The sequence below is a fragment of the Chrysochloris asiatica genome, unplaced genomic scaffold (assembly GCF_000296735.1).
Source record: "Chrysochloris asiatica unplaced genomic scaffold, ChrAsi1.0 scaffold00054, whole genome shotgun sequence".
NCBI lineage: Eukaryota > Metazoa > Chordata > Mammalia > Afrosoricida > Chrysochloridae > Chrysochloris > Chrysochloris asiatica.
The window spans coordinates 995,123-1,014,572 of NW_006408572.1; the positions used below are offsets into that span (position 1 = coordinate 995,123).

Here is a 19,450-nt window from a genome sequence, read left to right on the forward strand (position 1 = left end):
AAACATTATATTTGTGTATACATCCATTCTTCCCTGCTTAAAACATTACAAATGGTAGCTTACTAGATTCTATTCTGCACTTACACTAAATCTTAGAGAGCATTCCATATCAGTGTACATATACTTTTCCTTACATCTTTTAAATGACCAGATTGTATATATTATAACAAGTGGATGTGCCATAATTTAACCATCGTCACTGATACACAATTAGGCTCTTTCCAGTTTCCCAGGGTTTTTGTTTGTTTGTTTGTTTTAAATTTCTCCAGCGTAGCAATAAATTCTCACATCTACATATCTTTCTGCAGGTATACTGGCATACCTCATACATGAAGGCCAATGTATTAATGTTTATGAATCTTAATTGTGACAAGTATGTATTTGCTCTGTGTATTTTGTTTAAGGACATATGTGCCCCAGAATGCAATTTCCCCAAAGGAAAACTCTGTAATATGTATGTTTGGTACAATGTCAAGCATGTTTTGTGGCTCTTAATGCACCCTTTAAAACAACAGTAATTTTCAGGATAGTCAGTCAATTCACCTAGCTAAATACCGACAGGAAGATTCTCTAAGTAGGTCCCTTGTCCTGTCATAAGCAGATACAATACTTTCCACAAGTCAAAGGGCATTGGCTATTCTTTAAAGAAAGTCAAATGAGTCTCCTTGAACTTCTTCTTGTAACACTCACTCACTAGAATTAGGATTTTAGAATCCTTTCCATTGCAAATCATCTCTTTCCACACCCCTTTAAAGGACAGCTGCAATAGTTGGCTTCCAACCAAGGCCTGCTGCACTAAGAATTCTCTACATTTTATTTATATTTCATGTGCGGTATGTTCAAACTCTCACTCTCCCAGGTGCCAGATGCTGGTTTGGACATACTCCAGTGAAAAGTACTTCCCTGTCAAATAATAAAAGTAAAATACTAACAAACTGCTGTTTTATATCAGACTTGTACCTTCCATACCTAAGTAAGTACTCTAATAATGACTTTACGATTTCCCCAAATTTACATTTCCCAAACTCCTTACCTCTACATCCAATGCTTTGTCCGTTGGCTCCCAGAGGATAGACACATGCTTAAAGCTCTTGGTGTTTCTTTAGGGTTCATTTGAAAACTTCCAAGTGTAGGGATCTCTCTGTTTAACATGGTGCTAATGGTTAACAGGTTAATGGAAAGGTTTGAAGTTTGAGTCCACCTAGAAGTACCCAGTGAAAACTCTTTGGAACACATGGTCTGACTTGAAGTAACCGTGGGAACGGCATCGGATTGGGCAGGTTTTGTTCCATTGTGCATAGCCGTGCCATAAGGTAGAGCTGACAGGACGGCAGCATAATCCACCCATGGGTATTTCAAATAGGATTTGGATGAGAAGGTAAAGCACTTTAATCTATTTACAGTGTTTTTAAAAAGATAGTTAATAAGTGAATATATCTTCGCAGCTTTCACTAAGAATTGCTGCTTTCTGTATGTTTTATAATACTGTCCCTTCTATGGCACAGAATTTTGGCATGACACTCTCCTTAGGAATGAATGTGGGAGCTTTATGCTGTTCTGCCTCTATGGCAGGGTTTTAACTGCTTAGACAACAGCCTCAATTCAGAGATCTGGGTTGTGAAATCAGCTGCAACGTTGTTGTTAGGTGCCAGTGGTTATTAAAAATGTGGATATTATTTGTAGAGTTTGCAAATCTACTTTTGACTCCCACATTCACCTCTTTCACTGGTTTATGTGATAACTTAACACTGAGTGAAAAACCAGTACAATTCCATGTTCTTCCCTAGAAACATTGAGAAATTTAGCCAGGGAAGTTCATACTTGTGTCAAAAACTTGCAGTTGTGTTCAAGAGTTTAAATTAATTCTGGTAATTACATAATTATACAGAGAGAGTGAGAGCACTGATGTGGCTCTATAGGATAAGCACTGAACTGCTAATAAAAGGTTGGTGGTTCAAACCCACCAGCCACTTCTCAGAAACCCTCTACAGGATCACTATGAGTCAGAATTGATTTAACAGCATTTAACAACAACAACAAATATATATATCACATCCTCCATATACACACACATATATATGGAGTCCTGGTGTGGTACTGTAGGATAAGCACTGGACCGCAAGGTAGGTCTGAACTACAAGGTCAGCATATCAAATCCACTAGTTGCTCCTTGGAAACCCTATACAGGGTCACTAGGAGTTGGAATCAACTTGATGACACTTAATAATATCTATATATATGTATATACTAGGGTTATCATATGTATAGGGTTTCTAAGGAGCAGTTGGTAGATTTGAACCACCGACCTTGAGATTCAAACCATCACTGCAGTTCAGTGCTGATCCTACAGTGCCACAATAGGACCCCTTATATACATATATGCACATACACACCACATATATGTTATTGTTGTTAGCTGCTGTTGAGTTGATTCCGACCCATAGCGAACCTGTATAGGGTTTCCAAGGAGTAGCTGGTGGGTTTGAACTGCTGACCTGTGGCTAGCAGTCCAATGCTTATCCTACAGTGCCAAACCATGGCTATATATATATAGAGAGGTATATATATAGTTGGAGTCCTGGTGTGGCGCTGTGGGTTAATACACCAGACTGCAAAGCCGTTTGAACTGTAAGGTTGGCAGTTCAAGCTCACCAGCTGCTTGAATTATACATAGTCGCTATGGGTCGGACCCGACTCGACGGCACATAACACCAAACGACAACAAATATATATAGTTATATATATATGTTATTAAGAGCTGTCAAGTTGGTTCCTACTCATAGCAACCCAGTATAGTGTCCAAGGCGCTACTGCTGAGTTTGAACCTCTGACCTTTTGGTTCAAACTGACTTGCAGTTCTGCGCTTATCCTACAGCGCCACACCTGGACTAAATATATATATATAAGCTGTGAAAAAAAAAAAAAAGTATTTTGGCTTGGTTCTCCAGTATTAACACAACTGAGTTCTTAACAGACCGCGTTTTTTGTTTTACTCTTGCCACTAGATGGCGATAGATGCACAATAAACAACTTCCAAAAAGGGGGCTTGGAGGAAGCTGAAAGGGGTTTTGCTTTCGCTGAGTTGTTAACTCCACTGACTACGACCCCGCCCCCCACTTCTATCTCGGTGGGCAGGGTATACGGTTTTTTGTTGTGTTTTTTTCTTCGGATTTGGGAGGGGGTTGGGGCGTGGAAAGTTGATCACAGACCACCTGTTACATTCAGGATCTCCTAAAGCATTGGATAGCATCTTGCCAGCTGGTAATAAAATCCCTAGAATTTTTCTCAATAATCAACAGACTGGATAAAAGCTATACGAGCAGACTCAGGCGAGCAGCCAACATTGACTTCGAGATGCTAAGGCATCTGTTGCACTGCATACATTTGTTGAGATGGAAGAGAACCACTCACTGGTGGGGAATGACCGCTGCGACCTGTGAACTGAAATCCTACACAGCGATCTCCAATCATTCTGCAGAGTCCCTCTTTTGTGCCTAGTGTGGCGCTGTAGGATAAGCACTCGACCATAAGGTTAGTTTGAACTGCAAAGGCGGTTCAAACTCACCAGCCGCTCCTTGGAAACCCTAGCGTCGGAATAGATTCGATGGCACTTTAACAACAACCAAATCAGAAGCTACTCAAGAAATAGAACAATCACATCCTCCAAATGCTTATTAAAGAGACCACAAAACACACAAGAGAAATAATCAGTCAAGATGTAGCTTGGGAGATCTTGCTATAAAAGAAAGTGATAATCGTGTGGCGAATATAGTCAGTGTCATCAGCATTAAGAGAGGCCAGCAGGGTCCGAAATGACCTAAAGGTTAGACTTTGAATACGCAGAGAGGAGGATAGAGGGTGGGATAAGAAGAGCGAGGGTGTGTGTGTGGGGTCTTTGGAGAAGTCTAGAGAATTCTCATTTAGAACGCAAGAGAGGAGAGGAAACGGTGTGTGGGGGGCGTGGAGGGGCGCTGCCGTCAAGTCCACCTCAGACAGCCCTCTACAGCATCGGCGCTGGCTTGTTCTGTGGACCCTTCTTCTTTCGTCACTTAGGCTCCAAGTAGAGAGGAGGAGCGCTTCCGGTCAGATTTCTCTCCGGGGTTGTTTCCCGCGCACCTTGATCATTGGGTGTAAACCCCCTCCCACAAGCGCGATGCTGCGGACGTTGTCCAGGCGGATAGCACTAGGCTCCCGGCGCGAACCTTGGCGACCACGGAGGGGGCGTGACGAGGGCGGGTCGAAGGGGCGTGACGAGGGCGGACCCGATGTGGGCGGGGTTCTCCTCTCACCCGCGCCCGTTGCTGCCGCCGCCGCTGCCGCCACCGCCGCGCGGACCAAGGGAGCCGGGTAGCCGCCGCCTGCCCGCCCGCGTGCCTGGGCTGCGGTGGGCCAGGATGTCGGGCTTCCTGGAGGAGCTGCTTGGCGAAAAGCTGGTGACGGGCGGCGGTGAAGAGGTGGACGTGCACTCGCTGAGCGCCCGCGGCATCTCGCTGCTCGGGCTCTACTTCGGCTGCAGCCTGAGCGCCCCCTGCGCGCAGCTCAGCGCCAGCCTGGCCGCCTTCTACGGCCGCCTGCGGGGGGACGCGGGGGCCGGGGCTGCGCCGGGGGCCGGGGCCGGGGCCGGAGCAGCCGCCGAACCCGAGCCGCGGCGCCGCCTGGAGATCGTCTTCGTGTCCTCCGACCAGGACCAGCGGCAGTGGCAGGACTTCGTGCGGGACATGCCGTGGCTGGCGCTGCCCTACAAGGAGAAGCACAGGAAGGTGAGCGGCGCGGGCCGCGGCGGCGCCCCCGGCCTCTATGCGCAGCCCACGCGTTCCCCAGAGCCCAGTTCTCGCCGATGCTCCCTGTCCCTTTCTCCATTTTGCTTTCTCTGTTCCTGTGTCTCCCTTCCCTCTCTATGTTCACACCCCTATCCCAGGACTCTGCCGGTTTGGGGCTCCCGGTCGCAGCAACTCCTGTGGTGCCAATGCCAGGTTGCGTCTGTGGTGGAAGTTTGACACCCTTTGGCTTACTGGATCTGGGCTTGTGGCCTGAGGGATCCAGAGTCCTTGGGGCTCTGGGTGACCACCCCGTTGCCTTTAAAGATTGAGAGCCGCGCTTAGAGGTTAGGGGCAACCGGGGGCCCCCCAGACTCGGTGACCCCACCTCCCTCTCCCATGGCCGCTGCCACCGGTCTTAGGTGCCAGAAGGAGCCGTTTTCTTCCTTTCAGCCACTTGACACCCTGTGGATACCTGTAGTCAGTGGGGGAGGGCTCTAGCCCCCTACCCATAATGCCCAAACCAGGAAGTTTCCTTTCTTCCCGAGAGAAAGCTGCATTCCTGGGCCTGTAACCAGGGGATTTAGGGGCTGAGTCCACCCCGCGCCCGGGCCTGTACACGGAGGATCGAGGATCATGGCTTTGGGTGAAAAAGGAGTAGACTCTAATCCCTCTTACCCCTCCACCCCCTCTCCTTGACTGAATCAGTGGCCACTGGGGAGCTTTTCATTGTCTAGCTGTCCAGCTTTCTTTCCCAGATGCCTCCTAGCCAGAGGAACAGCCTTGCAGACCTCTTAATTGTGGGGTGGGCCGTGTTGTCATGGCACAATTAGAATCAAATGCTGAACTGATCCTATCCTTGCAGACTGACTGGAAGAACAAGGATCTGGAGAAATGTATTATACCTTGCTGTCAACTTTTTCATTTCTCCCAGAAACGAATTAAGTTTGGGTGTCTGTGATTAGAGATGTCTATTTTAATAAAACAAATCCAGGAAATTTCGCAATGAATGGAAACTGAAAAAGTTTTGAAGTGCTCTTACTGAATTAGTGTGCCTGTTACATTGGGTGACTCTAGGCCCTTCCCAAAGGAGAATTTTAGTTGGTGGAGCGAACTGGAAAAGTACTATTCTGGGGTTTTGAGTTCCTCTAGGGAGAATGAGCTCTGGTAGCGTAGTGGTTACGAATCGGATTGCGAACCTTAAGGCCAGTAGTTCGAAACTACCAGCCTTCCCGCGGGAGAAGGAAGAGGCTTTCTGCTCCCGTAAAGATTTACAGCCTCGGAAACCCTGTACAGGGTTGCTATGGGTACAAGGGAGCATGATAATACACGCCATGTGTTCCTTTTACACATACAGTATTTTGTTGAGAACCATGATTTAGATTTACAGCAAAAGGCTTACTTACACTGTGACCCCAAACGTCTCAAGTAAATCATCCATTCCTTAGCAGTGTGCGGTACAGACTTGGGATTTAAAGTATGAAATACAGTTTAACAAATACAGTGTGTAAAATTAACTTAGAAGAAACATGAGCTTACTGACCACATTGAAATAAAACTTGGACTGTTAGGCACATTTCAGGTCATTTTGCCCATATTTGATTTGTATGATTGATAGGGCATGAATTATGTATTTCTAGTACTTTTTAAAATTTCAAACATAGGCACTCTTTTTCTTTTCTCCTCTTAATGGTGGCTTTTATTTGCCCTTTGTGAAAAAAAAAAAAACAATGTTCAGAAAATGATTTGCTAAAAAACATTTTCATTGTTTTGTCAAGTTTCTATTGTAGACCAAAGTATATTTAAAATAATGTCCTTATTGGTTATGGTAAGTGATTTCTAGATTTTGAAAATATACAGTGATTGTAAAATCTTACATTTCTAAGCTTACTGTTTGTGTTTTGCACAGTGAAGGAAATAGACTTTCTGGCTAGTAAAAATATGAAGCAAATTGAGATGTTTTGCAAATATTTAAGACCTCTTCTTAAAAAGGGAGGTTAGGCTAAGCACTAGACTGCTAACCACAAAGTCAGCAGTTCAAACCCACCAGCCATTCCATGGGAGAAAGTTTTCTGCTCTTAGAGAGGTTTATGTTTTGTTGTTGCCTTGGAAACATATACAAGGTTGCTATGAGTCATAATTGACTTGATGGCAGTGGGTTTGTTTTTCTGACTTGATAGACTTGGCCCATGCCTGACCCTCTGTGTTCTGTGACCCTAACCTGGACCTAATTCCACCAGGATGAGGGGCTCAATGACATAGGACAGACTCTCATTATGGAAATACAGTTCAGAATGCTGCATATGCCTAAATATTAGTGGTTTGAGTCTTTTTTTTTTTTTTTAATGTTTTATTGTGAATTATGTGATAGTTTACATGGGAGAACATCAGTTTTACATTCATCCTGTTGTATATCATTTCATTGCCATGGTTACAATCCCCTCCATGCATCATCAACCAACCAAAGGGTATACCCTGCAAGCATTCCTAGTCATCAGCAAACAACCCCTCTTCCTCTCTGGGTCCAGAGTCCCCAGCTGCTCCATCTCTCCATGTCATCGTCTCTGCCTCCATCTCTGACATCACTGTTTCTCTGGGTAGGGTCCCGCACTCCGCTCTTCTCCCTTGGTGGTCCCAGGGACCTCCGTTCCTGGACTGCAAAGTCAACCACTCCCCTCGTTTTGCTACAAAATGTCTACCTTTGTATTTCCAACCCTCCAGTCAGTCCTGATAGTAATTGTTCACTGTTGTACCACAAGAGACCTATCCCCATCTCCTTTAATCAGCCCCACCCAGACAGATTGGATACCACTCAGAGGAGATTCTACCTTCCTCTGTGCCCTCTGGATCCAAACTCCCTCTTGAAAGCTTGTAAGCCTGTCACTTCTTGCCTTTGTAGCACCCCATTTTGGGTAGCCAATGGCCAAGTTGCCCATCCCTGTCTATCCTGTGTATCAAGGGGGTGGGAATGATCCTCGCTGTAAAGATTTGTTCCCTCTTTTGAGCTACTGCATCCATAGGTGTAGGTCAAGTTCATCAAATTGTATCAGATTACTCTTTTTTCCCTCATCTTTCTTCTTCTAGTTGAGTTCTGATCATCCAGTCATTGAAGCCAAGTCAAGGGAGTATTACCTGCCAGTGTGGGTGTTCTTGTGCATATGCCCACTCTTCTTATCAGCTGGACGCTTCACTCTCCACTCCAGTCCTCTGTGGCTATGTCACTGACTCTGGGCCCAGGAGTCCTCAGGTCTTGCCACACTGCTGGCCAGCCAGGTCTCCACCCAGATTCACAAGAGTCTATTGAACTTGGTAAGGCTTGGCTCGCTGTTTCATAGCTATTTTCCCCTCACTTACCCTTATTGGTGACCAACGTGGTCACCAATCAGAGCACATGTCTGCTGGTGTATTCCCATTGAGTCTTAGTCTTGGAAGGGGGTTTGCCCTGAAGGGACCCGACCACTTGCCTTGATATCTCCTTGTGGTTTGAGTTTTAAAATTGCATTTTTTGGTTTGGTGTTTCTGATTCGAATCCTATAGGTCACGTTGTTATGTAAAATCAGCCCTGCTTCTGAAGAGGTGCTTTCTGCTCCTTTGGTGATCATGAATAGGCAACTCAAGATCTCATCCCAGAAGCCTTTTTTATTGGTGGTTAACTCAATGCCATCTAAGCAATTCAGATTCCAGGTAAAAAAGACACTAACGTTGGCTTTTAAGGAGAACATAGTCTTGAGAATTACAAAAATTACTCACTTTGACTTCTCCTCTTGAAACATAACTAGAACAAATTTGTTTTTTGTAACTTTGAGTTAGTGTTTCTCCTATTTGAAATCAGGGTGTTTAGACATCTGGGAGTTCTGACACAGAGTGTGAACTTGTGGTACTGATTCTAACCAGTTGTCATCTAGCTGATGCCAGCTCATGGTGACCTCATGTGTGTCAGAGTAGATCTGTGCGCCCTAGGAATTTCATTGGCTGATTTTTCAAAAATAAATCGACGAGGCTTTCCTAACCTGGAGCCTCAGGGTGGCTGGGAACCTCCAGTCTTTTAGAAAACTTCAGGGCACATTAACCCTTTGTACCACCCAGGGACTCCAATCCCAGTCTAGGAACAGTGGGACCCTCAGTGCAAGGTGCTTAGGTGGGTGGACACTTTACCTTTGGCTGACAAACTGTGACTGGATTGTTTCACCAACTATAGAAATAGCTCTTAAAAAGGAAATCTTGTTTTACACTGAAGGGAAACCAAAGTTCCCAATTGCTCATTTTTTTCCCTTTAAAGTTCCCATTAACATTTGTTCTTTAAAACCATCCATATACTTCTTTCCCTTGGGGATAACAAAGGATTATGGTTCTAATTAGTTATTGGCTGGCATTTCTCTTAAGAAAATTGAAAAATTATGGTCGGGAAAGGAAATGCCATGTGGTATTTCTTTTTCTTTTTTTTTTTTTCCTCTGCTTTTACTAAATCCCCCTTTAAATAGTAAGGAAGCCTGGAGATGACCATATATGTTAAGCCCTGGTTCTTCTCACCTTGATTGGAGCTGTTGAGAAAATACCAAATAAATGGATTCCAGCAGCTATTTATTTTGGTTGTGTTTTTAATTCTTTTCAGAAGGTTGTCCTGTTTCTACTTGTTTTAGTGTTGAAGTTTCACTGTCTGGGCTTCCAAAACCCATGCATGCTAGGTAACTATATGTTGTTGTTGTTGATGTTATTAAGTGCTGTTGAGTCCGTTCACCTCTCATAGGGACCCTTTGTAAATCTTTTTGGGAGCAGAAAGCCTTAACTTTCTCCTGTGGAGCGGCTGGTGGGCTCGAACCACGAACCTAATGGTTCACAGTTCAGTGCTTATCCTACAGAACCACCATACTCCTTAGAGAGCTGTGTATAAATTACAATTAGATGATAATAGAACTTTGAATGCTTTTATAAGAGCAGTTTTGTCAGGAAACCTATAATCCCAAAGTTAGGGCAGTTAGACTTATTTTAATAAGTTTTTTTTTGTCTTTCTGAAAAGAGAGAAGGTGATGAGTTGTTGGAAGGTTGGAAAGATCTGGACTTTTGGGACTTAGTCTAACCCTTTAGATTAGTATAAGTTACTCAGTTGTCAAAACTGGAAAATCGGGTCTCCAGGGTTCTCATCAGCTTGGTAGAAGTGAGCACTGGTTTGGATCTTAAAACTACAGGACAACATTTGGTCACTGTGTGTGTGCCTACTTCAAGGGGCATGGGATCACTGACCTCACTGCAAACAGGTTTTTGGGCTCTGGCTTGGTCCCAGAATTCACTCCCCACCCCTACCCAACAGAAAGGGGAAGATGAAGTATTAGTAGGGGCAAGGTGCAGATTCTGGGGCTTTGGTCCAGCATCCCTGACCCACCTGCTGTAGCCAGAGGCCAAGAACATATCCTCTTCCTGTCCTGAGGCAGGTTGCTTGCTGTGGCTACTCTGGTAGCTCAGAACTCCTCGGACCATACCAGTGGCTCAACCTAGAATTTACCTGAATCCCTTCAACTGTTTAGATGGGGTAAGATTGAGTATCATCCCAAACCACATTGTGTAACCTGATGCTTCCATCTGTCCCAACTCGTCCTCCCTCAAATCCAGATGGCCTCCCTACTGAGAGAACAATTTCTAGGACACCCACAAGTCATTAAGGAGCCTTGGTGGCTCAGTGTTAAAGTGCTCAGCTACTAACCAAAAAATCACTGGTTTGAACTCACTAGCCACTCTGTGGGAGAAAGATGTGGTAATCTATTACTGCAGAGATTACAGCCTTGGAAGCCCTATGGGGCAGTTCCACTCTATTACAAAATAGACAGCAGTGGGTTTGCTAGATCCCTGTGTCTTTCATTCCAAGGTGATAAAAGATGGCAAAAAGCCATGGCTTTGAATATTGGGGTTTTCTGCCTTCCTGCTATGGAGTCTCTGGAGCAATCAGGTCTGGCTTGCACTGGTGACTGTGTTTCCGGGACGTGGGGTCAGTCTAAGAAACAAGAGTCTGATTCAGTAATAAGAGTCATTTTCCTCAAAAGGCTTTTTTCCTTGTTCCATTGTTTGTGATCCATTTTAAAACTCATTGTTCTTCTTTACAGAATGAAACAGTCTAGTATGGTGACTAAGCATACAGTCTCTTTTATCCACTGGCCTGAGTTCAGATCCTGGCTCTTCACTTCTTACCTGGAGCAAGTTGCTGTGTGTGTCTGTTGCACAGGTTCCTCATCTCTACAATGGAGATAATAATGGTGCTCGCTGCTGGCTTGGTTCCAACTCATGGTGACGTATCTAACAGTGCTGCTGCTGCTGTATACTGTATGCTGTGAAATCTGTTCCCACTCCTGGCGTTTAGGGCTTCTGAGGCTGTAAATCTTTATGGGAGCAAAAAGCCTCCTCATTCTTTTGTGGAGTGACTGGTGGGCTCAAACTGCTGACATTATGGTTAGCAGCCCAATGCACAACCCTCTACCAGGCCACCAGAGCTTATTTTGTAACAGAGTTATTGTTTTCATTGTTAAGTGCTGTTGATGACAACCCCGCCCCAGTAGGGTTTCTAAGGAGCGCCTGGTGAGTTTGAGTCATTGACTTCTTTTATTCAAACCGACCTTGCAGTCCAGTGCTTATCCTGCAGCACCACACCTAGAACTGCCCCAAAGTGTTTCTTAAGCTTTAATCTTTACTGGAAGGGGTCTTGGTAGCTTGGTAGCATTGTGGGTTAGGCATTGAGAACTAATAACAAGGTTAGCTGTTCAAATCCATCAGCTACTCTATGGAAGAAACAGAAGTCTATCTACGCCCATAAAGATTTACAGTCTCTGAAACCCTGTACAGGATCGCAATGAGTCAGTCAATTCAATGGGAGTGCGCTGGCATCTTTATGGGAGAAGATCACTAGTTTTTTTCTTCGTGGAGCAGTTGGTGGGTTTGAATCACCAACATTTTGGTTAGCAGCTGAGCACTTAACCATTGTACCACTAGGGCTCCTTGGAGATGATAATGTTGTTTTTAAGTGCTGTTGCGTTGGTTCCTACTCATAGTGACCCTGTATAGGGTTTCCAGGGAGCAGCTGGTGGGTTTGAACCACCAACCTTGTGGTTAGCAGTCCAATGCTGATCTTACAGCCCACATCAGGACTCCTTGGAGATGATACTAGCACCTGACGCATAGGATTGTTGCAAAGATAACGTGATAATGTAATACCCATTTCTAAACTTACAGTTAGGAAGTCAGGGCCCAACTTGACAGTTAAGCAAAGGCAGCAGAGCTCAGAATGTCCTTGGATGTTACTGTTAGCTGCACACTAAAAGGTTGAGGTTCAGTCCACCCATAGGTACCTCAAAAGACCTGGTGATCTACATTGAGAATACTGTGGAGCACAGTTCTACTCCAACATGTAAGGAAGGGGTTACCAGGGATCAGAATCAACTCAATAGCAACTGGTAGAGTTCAGAACAAGGCCTATCTATGTTCACTAAATGTTTGTTGTTGTTAAATGCCATGGAGTCAGTTCCAACTCATAGCTACTCTGTACTGGATTTCCAAGGAGCAGCTGGTGGGTTTGAACTGCTAACTTGTGGTTCACAGTCCAGTGCTTATCCTACAGTGCTACACCAGGAATCTAGCTATTATTGTTTGTTAATAAATTGTTACAAATATTGTAGTAATTTATTATAAGCAATAAATGATCTTAGAATCTTAGATCACATCTAGAATTGCAAAACAGTTATGCATATTCTTCTTTCACTTTATCAAACAAACTGTTTTTACAAGCATACCAGGGAATATGGTGAAGCAGTTGAGAGGCTTCCTTAGAAGAGATTATACTCGGAGGAGGAAAAAGAACGAAGCAGCAAAATATATGATCATAAAATAATTTTAGTCCTTGAACGTCTGGGATATGACAAATATTTACAGAACTCCATGTTTACACAAAATTTGAGGCTACTGATCAGTAAAGTCTAGGCATGATGAACGAAACACTGGCCCCTTATCAGCAAGTCAAGTGTAACTCATGGCGACCCTACAAGTGGGAAAAGGACAGAGCCTCGAATGGTAGAATCTCTCACCCTCCCACCCCCACCCTCTAAAATGGAAATGCCTCCCTTCCCAGCTGTAGAATGCTGCAGGATAGGTTTAGCCAGCTATGAAGCCCCTGGGAGAACTACCCCTGTGACTTTCTGAATAAATAGCCTCATCTTTCTCCCTAGTTGTGACTGGTAGATTTGAACCATCAACATTGCAATTAGCACACCAATGCTTAACCTACTGTGCCACCAGGGTGCCTTCTAAGTGTGATAAAGGGTAAACACTTTAAGACCAGACATCTTTCTTGAGAGAGATTAATTATTAATTAACTATGTGATATTCATTTTGTGATCTGCCAAAGCTATTGAGCACATCTCAAGAACAGCTTTGATGCATCAGACATTAATGACCAAAGATCATGTAGTTGTGGGATGACATCATACTGAAAGCAAGAGGTCATTAAAGAGACAGGAGAGAAAGAAAAGACCAAAATGGATGTCATAAGAGACTCTGAAACGTGCTTTCCAGCATATGCTAAAGCAAACTGGAGAAATGAGAAAGGAAAAGAACTGAACCGAAATTTTCAAAGGGCAGCTTAAGAACACAAAGTCAAGTATTGTAATGAAATGTGCTAGAAATGGAGCTAGAAAACAATTGGAAGAACACGCTCAGAGTTACTCAAGCTGAAAGAACTGAAGAAAAAGTTTGGAAGACAGCTCCCTGGCCAACCCGTGGGAAGAGATCCATATGTGTGCCCATTCCAAAGAGGTGACCCAATGGAATGTGGAAATCATCAGACAATATCATTAATGTCACATATAAGTAAAATTTTGCTGAAGATAATTTAAAAATGTTTGCAACAGTACATTAATAGGGAACTGCCAGATATTCAAGTCAGATTCAGAAGAGGATATGGGAGTAGGTACATTGCTGATGTCAGGTGGATCTTGGCTGAAAATAGAGACTTATTAACAGTTTGAGATGTACAGGTGATAGATACAACCTTGCTTGCTGGAAGGGAAGAGGATTTAAAATACTTACTGATGGTTAAAGACCACAGCCCCTGATATGGATTGCACCTCAATGTAAAGAAAATAAAAATCATCACTACTGAACCACTAAATAACATAATGACAAATGGAGAAAAGATTGAAGTTGTCAAAGACTTGATTTTGTTTGGATGTACAATTAACACTCATGGAAGCAGCAGTCAAGAAATCAAACAACATATTGTGATAGACAAATCTGTACAAGACCTCTTTAAGGTGTTCAGGAGCAAAGGTGTCAGTGTGAGGACTAAGGTGTCTGTGACCTAAACCATTTTATTTCAGCTGTCTTATATGCAACAATTGTGAGGTTGGCCCAGGACCGGATAGTGTTTCGTTCTGTTGTGCCTTGGGTTGCTATGAATCGGGACTGACTCGATGGCACCTAACAACAACAACAACAACAACAACAACATGTGCATGTGAAAGTTGGGCAATGAATATGGAAGACCATAGAAGAATTGATGTCAGCATTGAGTTCTGGTGTTGGAGAAAAATATTAAAAGTACCATGATCTGCCAGAAGAACAAAGAAATCTGTGTTGGATGAAGTACAGCCAGAATGCTCCTTAGAAGCCATGGTGGCTAGACTTTGTCTCTCATACTTCAGACATGTTATCTGGAGGGACCAGACCCTGGAGAAGGATATCATGTTTGGTAAAGTGGAGGGTCGGAGAAAAAGAGGAAGACTCCAACGAGATGGATTGGCCAAGTGGCAGCATCGATGGACTCAAGCATAACAATGATTGTTGAGGATAGTACAGGACTGGACAGTGTTTTGCTCTGTTGTGCATAGGGTCACTATGAGTCAGAGCCAACCTGAAGGCACCTGACAACAATTGAGAACTTCTTCCCCTGATCCTGGCTAGCTAAATGAATCTGGGTGGGGGGAGGTTGCTGGAATACTGCTCTTTCAAGTGGGAAAAGGACAGAGTCTCAAGTGGTAGAATCTCCACACACACCCTCCACCCCCTAAAGGGAACTGCCTCCCTTCGGAGCTGTGGAATGCTGCAGGGTAGGTTTGCTCGGCTATGAAGCCCCTGGGAGTTTAGGACTCCTTCCAATGAACAGTGCAGGCTTGACTGACTGGCTATCCACAGCTCTTGTAATTGATTTGTCTTCTCATAAAGGTTGCATTGTAAAGCAGAGCGCAGAGGAAAACATTGACTTTTGAGGTTAAAAAAAACAAAACCACCACCACCCTATTGCAGTGAAGTCAATCCAACTCATAGTGATCCTATAGAACTGAGCGCAACTGCGCCGTAGTCTTTCCAGGGCTGTAATCTTGATGCACAGTCCTGGTGTGTCACTGTAGGCTAAGCACTGGATCGCTCCTCAGAAACCCTATGTAGGAGCAATATGAGTTGGAAGTGGCTCAATGATACTTAGCGATCTTTATAGAAGCATTTGTACTATAAAGCAGTGTGTTAACATCTTTTTCCCTGGGATCAACTGGTGGGTTCAAACCGCTGACCTCTATTGTACCACAGGTTCCCTTTTTTGAGGCTAAAAACACAATGTTGTGGAGTCAGTTCTGACTCATGTTGTTGTTGTTAGATGTCATTGAGTTGGTTCTGACTCACAATGACCATACGTACCACAGAACAAAACAGTGTCCAGTCCTGCGCTGTCTTCACAATCAATACTCTGTTTAAACCCATTGTTGTCACCACTGTGTCTGTCAGTCCATCTCATTCAGGGACTTCCTCTTTTTCCCTGACAGATTTGTTTGTTCCTCTGGCAGTCCATGGTCCATTCAATATCCTCTACCAACGCCATAATTCCAGTGCATTAATTTTCAGTCTTCCTTATTTATTGCCCAGCTTTTGCCTCCCTGTGAGGCAGTTGTGATTACCTTGGCTTGTATCAGGTGCACTTTAGTCCTCAAAGTGATATCTGGTCTGCTGAACACTTTAAAGAAGTTTTTTGCAGCAGATTTGCCCAGTGTGATAATTCATTTAATTTCCTTACTGTTGATTGTGGATCCAAGTAAACGACATCCTTGACAACATCGGTCTTTTCTCCCTTTATGAGGTTGATTGTTGGTCCAGTTGGAGGATTTTAGCTTTCTTTATGTTGACGTGTACTCCATATTGAAGACTTTATTCTTTGATCATCAGTAAGTGCTTCAAATCCTCTTCACTCCTATAAACAAGGTTATGTCATCGCTATATAATGTATGGAGTAGGTTTTTTAATGACTCTTCCTCTGATCCTGATGCCACGTTCTTCCTCAGGTGATTCGGACTCATAGTGAGCCTGGATCGCAGAAGAGACTGTTCCATACAGTGTCCAGGGCTGTAAATCTGTATGGAAACAGGCTGCCACAGCATTCTCCCAAGGACTGGCTAGAGGATTCCAAACACTGACCTGTGTGTGGATTAGCAGCCAAGTGCTTAACCACTGCACCACCAGGGCTCCTTTGTAATTTAATTTAATTATTTTGAAGTTAAGGTCAGTGATTCAATTCTACCCTTTTCCCCTACTCTCTGTATTGTTTTTTCTTTATGTGGGAAGCTTTGTACAAATTTGAGACAATAAAACTTTTGAGTTGTGTACACCAAGAAGAAAATGATTCCTTTGGAAGTCTTTTTTGTTCTGATAGTCCTTAGGGTACCAGCTGGCCCCATAACTGAACTAGGCTGGGCTCCTTACTACATGGTTTTGTTTTGTGGGGCAAGTGGACACTACACCATTTGCTGTCTAGTTGATTCTGACTCTTGGTGACCCCATCCATATGTGTCAGAGTAGCAGTGTGCTCTAGGGGATTATCAGTGACTGATCTTTCAGAAGTAAGTAACCAGACCTTTCTCCCAGGGTGCCTCTGGGTAGGCTTGAACTGCTAACCTTTCAGTTAGCCACCGAGCTTGTTAACTATTTGCACCACCCAGGGACTACAGAGTGGACACTACTGCAACTTAAAAACGGTGATGGGGTAAGGTGGGGTGGTGTGGAGTGGCCAAGTTTAGGTTTGGCCTAGGATGGGTTTTCTTTCCTCACATTCTAAATTCCCAGAGTTGCCCAGTGTTAACCTCCAGAGTGCTTAGTTTTCTGTATTTCGTCAACTTACCATTATGTTTATTTAAAGGCACTTAAAAATATGTGTCTGAATGTAAAATCTTCTGCTAGACCTGACTTTTATGAAGCTCTTTTATGTTGTTGTTCCATATCTTGACCTTATTTTTAAATTAATTTTAGACTTCTTGGATCTCAGGTGTCATCCTTGAGCTGCTCCACACCCATCCCTTACATACAAGCGGGCACCAATGTAATCTCCTTACCCATTGCTGTTGGATCAATTATGACTCATAGCGACCTTATAGGACACAGTGCAGCTGCTCCTTAGGGTGTCTGAACAGACCGTCTTATCTTTCTCCCATGATGTGACTGGTGGGTTTGGCCCAATCATGTGGTTAATAGCCCAGCGCTTAACCCAGAGCACTGTGAGTGCTCCCTTGACAACACACAGACTGATTTATATTCTGTTCAACAAGGTAATTCCATTGAGTGCAAGCTTAGATGTGCTTAATGCTTCTGCTGTTATCAAACCACTACATCTGGTTGATTCTGACTATATAGGGTTTCCTATATAGTCAGAATCATAAATCATAAATCTTTATGAGAACAGCAAGCCTTATCTATTTCCTGTGGGGAAGCTGGGGGGTTTGAACTGCCAACTTTATGGTTAGTGGTCCAATGCTTATCCTACAACACCACACCAATACTCGTCTGCTGCTATAAGAGCGTCTAAATGCTTAACTCCCAAGTCCTGTACTTAGCTTGTGGACCAGTAAGAAACAAGTCATGGACAGGCATTGGCCTGAAGACCCCACCTTGAGCAGCGCGGCCGTAGACTGTCTCCAGAATGAAATGACAGATTCAAAGAAACAACTCAGATCATGCCATTCTGCTGCTCAAAAATTCTTCAGTAGCTCTTCAAAGCCTTTGGGATCAAGTTCCAACTCTGGAGCATGGTCCCCAAGTATTCTCCAGCTTCATTTCACCTGTGTTGCTGGACTCTGTTTCAGTTACATTTCTGGAATGTCCATTGCTCTCTCCTTCCACTTGGCTAAGTTTGGAACTTCTGAATTTAGCCCTGATGTCCCTTCCTTTCCTGTCTTCCCCCTGCCACTACCACCACTACTGCCACAAAGTAGACTATTGCTCCAGTGAGCCTCCTCAGATCCTGAGTTCACCTCTGTCTTAGCACTTAGACAGTAATGCTTTTTGTCTCTTCTACTGGACTATAAACTCCTTGAGAATGGTGGTGGTGGTGATGTGCCGTGGAGTCGGTTCCAACTCATAGTGACCCTGTATAGCGTTTCCGAGGCTGTAAATCTTTATGGGAACAGAAAGCCTCATCTTTCTCCCGCAGAACAGCTGGTAGTTTCGAACTGCTGACCTTGAGGTTCACAGCCCGATTCGTAACCATTACCCTACCAGAGCTCCTTTTCCTTGAGAATAGGAGGCCAAAATGGAAGATGATTGTGTCTTACGGTATCCAGAACTGGATAATCTGGTCACGGAAAGCTGGCTTGTGACTTCTAGATCAATAGCCTAAAAACATGGTTGTTTCCACGTCATGTGAATTCTAATACATACACATTCCTGTACTGCTTGGCTTGATCTTAACATTGGTGTTATTAGAGGTGGGTCTTAATTGAATTGTGTAATTGTATATCCTCTAGACGATAATATGTGGGCATTTTTGTTTGGTTTTGTTTCTTAATGAGGTTTTAAAGAGCACTTACACGAACAAATGTATTCGCCTGGAAATACATTGCACTGGAATTCTGTGTTCAAAAACCAGGAAAAGGCTTTAACTCTCCATTTTTGAAATGTCAAAATATCTCAATCCTTAGAATAGTCTCCTATCTTTAGAACTATCATCCCATGCTTTCCTGTCTCATAAATATTGTGTGTTTCTCTCTCATCTTTCTTGCAAAGTACTCAAAATGCAGGCACATTATTTCTTCTAGTCCTAGTAATCAATAGATACTAAGCACTTTAACTTTTCAAAGTGTGTTAGAGTTGGAGAATTAAAACAAAGAAACCCGATTATTAGATCCAGGTCACTGTGTAGGATGAAAGAGCGGAGCTCAAGTCTCCTATTTTCAGCTCGGTGCCTCCTGTTCATGAAATTGTGTCTTTAAAAATGGCCACATCAAATATCCTCCGTGGAAGAGGAGAGCGCGAAAAGTCTTCTCTTCAACAAATAGATTTGGGTATGAATTCGCTCTAGCCATGCATAGAACACTCGGAAATAAGATAGAGGTAGCGGAACTGCTGAAAACATTTGATATTGCTTGGAAGACAGGGAAGCCAAGACTTCTTTGCTGATTCTGCCTTTCCACGCTGATGATTTCTCAGGACCTTTTAATGATTTGGGGCTTTTTTTAGTTCAGTCAGTAAAGTGCCCCCGACTCTCCTTCATCCTATGCAAAGCCTGCAGGCTCCTTTAGTGTTTTGTTCAGAGACAAAATTGAACTTCAGGTATCCTGCCGAGATGGTCGGACTAAATCAGTCCTCGCTTTTATGAGGTTTTCAGAAACCGCTGTTCCAACTTCCAGTGAAATCTCAAACATGTGCTTTCGGCTTTATGACAAGTAAGAAGTGGAGTAATTGGA

The 19,450-nt window shown here is 43.8% G+C and overlaps 1 protein-coding gene across 2 annotated transcripts in view; it reads left to right on the top strand.

Moving 5' to 3' along the window:
* Window positions 1-4,394: 4,394 nt before the first annotated feature.
* The window catches only part of NXN (nucleoredoxin), a 220,608-nt gene continuing 205,552 nt past the window's right edge, over window positions 4,395-19,450 (top strand). The window contains exon 1 of one of the 2 annotated variants that reach the window (XM_006863212.1): window positions 4,395-4,760. In XM_006863212.1, coding sequence (XP_006863274.1) covers window positions 4,395-4,760 — 366 coding nt within the window. The remainder of the gene's footprint in view (window positions 4,761-19,450) is intronic. The other variant, XM_006863213.1, reaches the window with a different exon arrangement.